This window comes from Hyaena hyaena, unplaced genomic scaffold (assembly GCF_003009895.1).
Source record: "Hyaena hyaena isolate Hyena2069 unplaced genomic scaffold, ASM300989v1 scaffold_12, whole genome shotgun sequence".
In the NCBI taxonomy this organism is placed as follows: Eukaryota; Metazoa; Chordata; class Mammalia; order Carnivora; family Hyaenidae; genus Hyaena; species Hyaena hyaena.
The window spans coordinates 5,653,883-5,656,828 of record NW_024080644.1 but is presented as its reverse complement, the minus strand read 5'-3'; the positions used below and the strand labels follow the sequence as shown (position 1 = coordinate 5,656,828).

At 42.3% G+C, this 2,946-nt stretch overlaps 1 protein-coding gene across 1 annotated transcript; it reads right to left on the bottom strand.

Annotated features, from left to right (window-relative positions):
* Positions 1-1,273: 1,273 nt before the first annotated feature.
* LOC120248205 (protein FAM47E-like) lies at positions 1,274-2,716 on the bottom strand. The gene has a single exon (XM_039256463.1). The coding sequence runs from the start codon at positions 2,695-2,697 to the stop codon at positions 1,426-1,428; it is 1,272 nt and encodes a 423-aa protein (XP_039112394.1). The 5' UTR covers positions 2,698-2,716; the 3' UTR covers positions 1,274-1,425.
* Positions 2,717-2,946: the final 230 nt, after the last annotated feature.

Sequence of the window (2,946 nt, the reverse complement as noted above, 5' to 3'; positions counted from 1 at the left end):
ATTTGGTTAAGCCTTTGACTCTTGATTTCAGCTCAGGCCATGATCTCATGATTCCTGGGTTCGAGCCCCACACTGGGCACTGAAGGTCAGTGTACAGCCTGCTTGGGATTCTCTCTCTCCCTGTCTCTCTGTCCTTCCTTGGCTTGCATGCTCTCTCCCTCAAAATGAATAAACATTTAAAAAAAAGTTTCACTTGAACAGATATGTGAGGATATTTGATGCTGCTCTGTCATTTTACTTACATAGATCTACTGTGCACATTAGATTTGCCATAGACTTGAAGCTCCCTGCTATTCTGCACCCATGTCATATGATATGGAAACATTCTTTCATGGTGAATTTTTATGAACATGTTGAAAAGTTTTAAATATATTCATTTGGGACGTATGATAAAACAGCATAACTAAAGTTTTATCTATAATTTTGATGAATAGTTTTAAATTGTTTTTTTTTTAACATTTATTTATTTTTTGACAGACGAGAGAGAGAAAGAACACAAGCAGAAGAGGGGCAGAGAGAGATGGAGACACAGAATCCAAAGCAGGCCCTAGGCTCTGATCTGTCAGCACAAAGCCCGTCGCAGGGCTTGAACTCATGAACCGCAACATAATGACCTCAGCTAAAGTCAGACACTTTAACTGATTGAGCCACCCAGGCACCCCTTCATGAATAGTTTTCAGTCTAGTTTGGGGGCCTGATACAATCCTGACAGGTGAAGTAACAATTTTATTATTAAATGAAGCTAACATTATTTTGGCTGTGACTTTTACATTTTGCTTAACAAAATAATTGTCATAATTATTTCCTTACAATTTGAACATAAACAAAACTATACAAGTCTTTTATTTGGCACATTTATTTTGAGACTCCTTTCATATTGTGGACATAACTAGGTTATTTTGTTAAGTAGTCCTTTTATGGTTTTATTTTTACCAGTAATTGATATAATGATCTAATATTCACCATGCTATAAAAAGAGTATATATCAGGGGCGCCTGGGTGGCTTAGTCGGTTAAGCGTCCAACTTTCGCTTAGGTCATGATCTCGCGGTTCGTGGGTTCGTGCCCCGCGTCGGGCTCTGTGCTGACTGCCAGCTCAGAGCCTGGAGCCTGTTTCAGTCTGTGACTCCCTCTCTCTCTGACCCTCCCCTGCTCACGCTGTCTCTCCCTATCTCTCCTAGAAATAAATAAAACATTAAAAAAAAAAATTTAAAAAAAAAGAGTATATATCAATATTGATTTTATAGTTAATAAAATATTGATGCCAAGCAGAAGGTCATTGAGGAATCTTTATAGACATTAAGTGATAAATCGACACACGTTGTGGAATCAAAATTGTACATGCACAGTGGAACACTCATCATGAATTCTACTTGATGTTAAAATACAAGAGAAATCACCAAGTAAGTAGTAAATAGAAAAATGTTTAAACATCTTCCTGTGGGTCTTCTTCTATATTTGGGTGCATTTTCATTACTCGGTGTATAGGAGTCTTAACAGAATCATAGCTCCATCCCTTCCTGGTAAACAACCTTTCAAGAAAGCCTGGCATCCTGTAGCCCTTGAGTTGAATGAAATCTTTAAAGGCAATTGTTCCATAAAGGTCTTCAATAATATCCTTTTCAGGAACATTCAGACTCCCATCTTGAGCTTCAAGTAAGACCTTGGGGTCAATCAAAGGTTCATCATTTATTAGCTTTTTCCACAACTTGGGCTTCAGGTACCATGCTCCATACCTTATTTTCACCCAGTTGGGTTTATAAGGGCTCTGCGGTGGCTGGAGTTTCTTCTCCCAGTCTTTCCCCTGTAAGGAGAATCTTATGCCCTCCATCTCATCTAGCCCCTTCCTGTTCTTTAGATCCATAGGAACCTGGTTTAATTTCTTCAGGCAGACCATTTCACGGGATAGTTTGCACTCATAGCCAATGTCAAACAGTTTCATGATGAACTCTTCATCAATGCCCATGTCTCCGAAAGTAGCAACCCACTTGCAGAATTTACGAACTCCTCTTGGTATTTGTCTATGAATAGGAGGAATTTCGAGCAAATCATTTGTGCTTGAGCTCTTTTCTTCAAGAGGCACTTTGTCTGGATATGACCCAGGAGTCTTCTTGGGAAATTCAACTTTGACAGGACGTTTCTTACTAAGCTTTGTGGGAGACTTCTTTTTTTTCTCCGTGTTCTCACAAGAAGCCCAAGTGGCCTCCAGTTTCCTGTCAGGATCCAGCACTTTCAGAACCTTTAGTAAGAGGTCTGCAGGTAGATTTTTCTCTAGACTTGGATAGAAAGCCAAGGGATGCTCAGTCAGGTGGGCTTCAGTGTCCTCCATGAATGCCTTCCTTGCTAGCTGGGCTGGTGAGAGTGTAGAAAATGGGTCTGCTTCCTTGGTCAGCTTTTTATGACTCTTTGTTGGGGCAGGCTGGGGAACTCTGTGAGCAATGATGGGGAGAAAGCCCTCCTTAGGGCTGCGAGTAATCAGATCTTCACAAGGTGGACACCCCCTCCTGAAGTCGTCCAGCCCCTCTTTCACAAATATCCACCTCCGGCTGTCCAAGGAGGTGGGAAACTTCAAAACGTTGTTCTTGTGCTTTGCAAAACACTTGGAAGGTAATTTGTCTTTGTACCAGGGCTTGCAGGTCATGCCCAGGGGCATTGGTTCCAGCGGCCCTGGGGCTAACAGCCACTTCTTGTTCTCCATGGTACCTCTAGCCCCTGGGCGACCATCAGCTTCAGTGATTTGTTTTCCGGTTGCTAGGCGACCTCTGTAGTCAGGCCCCCAGATTCTTCCCGGGGCTGGGGGGGGGGGAGGGGGTCCACGCATTTGCCTCTTGGCAGCCAGCTTTCTCCTAGAGTGGGTGCCGAAAGTTCATTCCTTTCTGTTTAAGGGTACTATTCTGTTATATGGGCGTACTCCACATTTTATTTATCCATTCACCTTTTAATGGAC

Coding starts and splice junctions, on each gene's coding strand:
- LOC120248205 (XM_039256463.1), bottom strand. CDS start 2,697: ATGGAGAACAAGAAGTGGCTGTTAGCCCCAGGGCCGCTGGAACCAATG.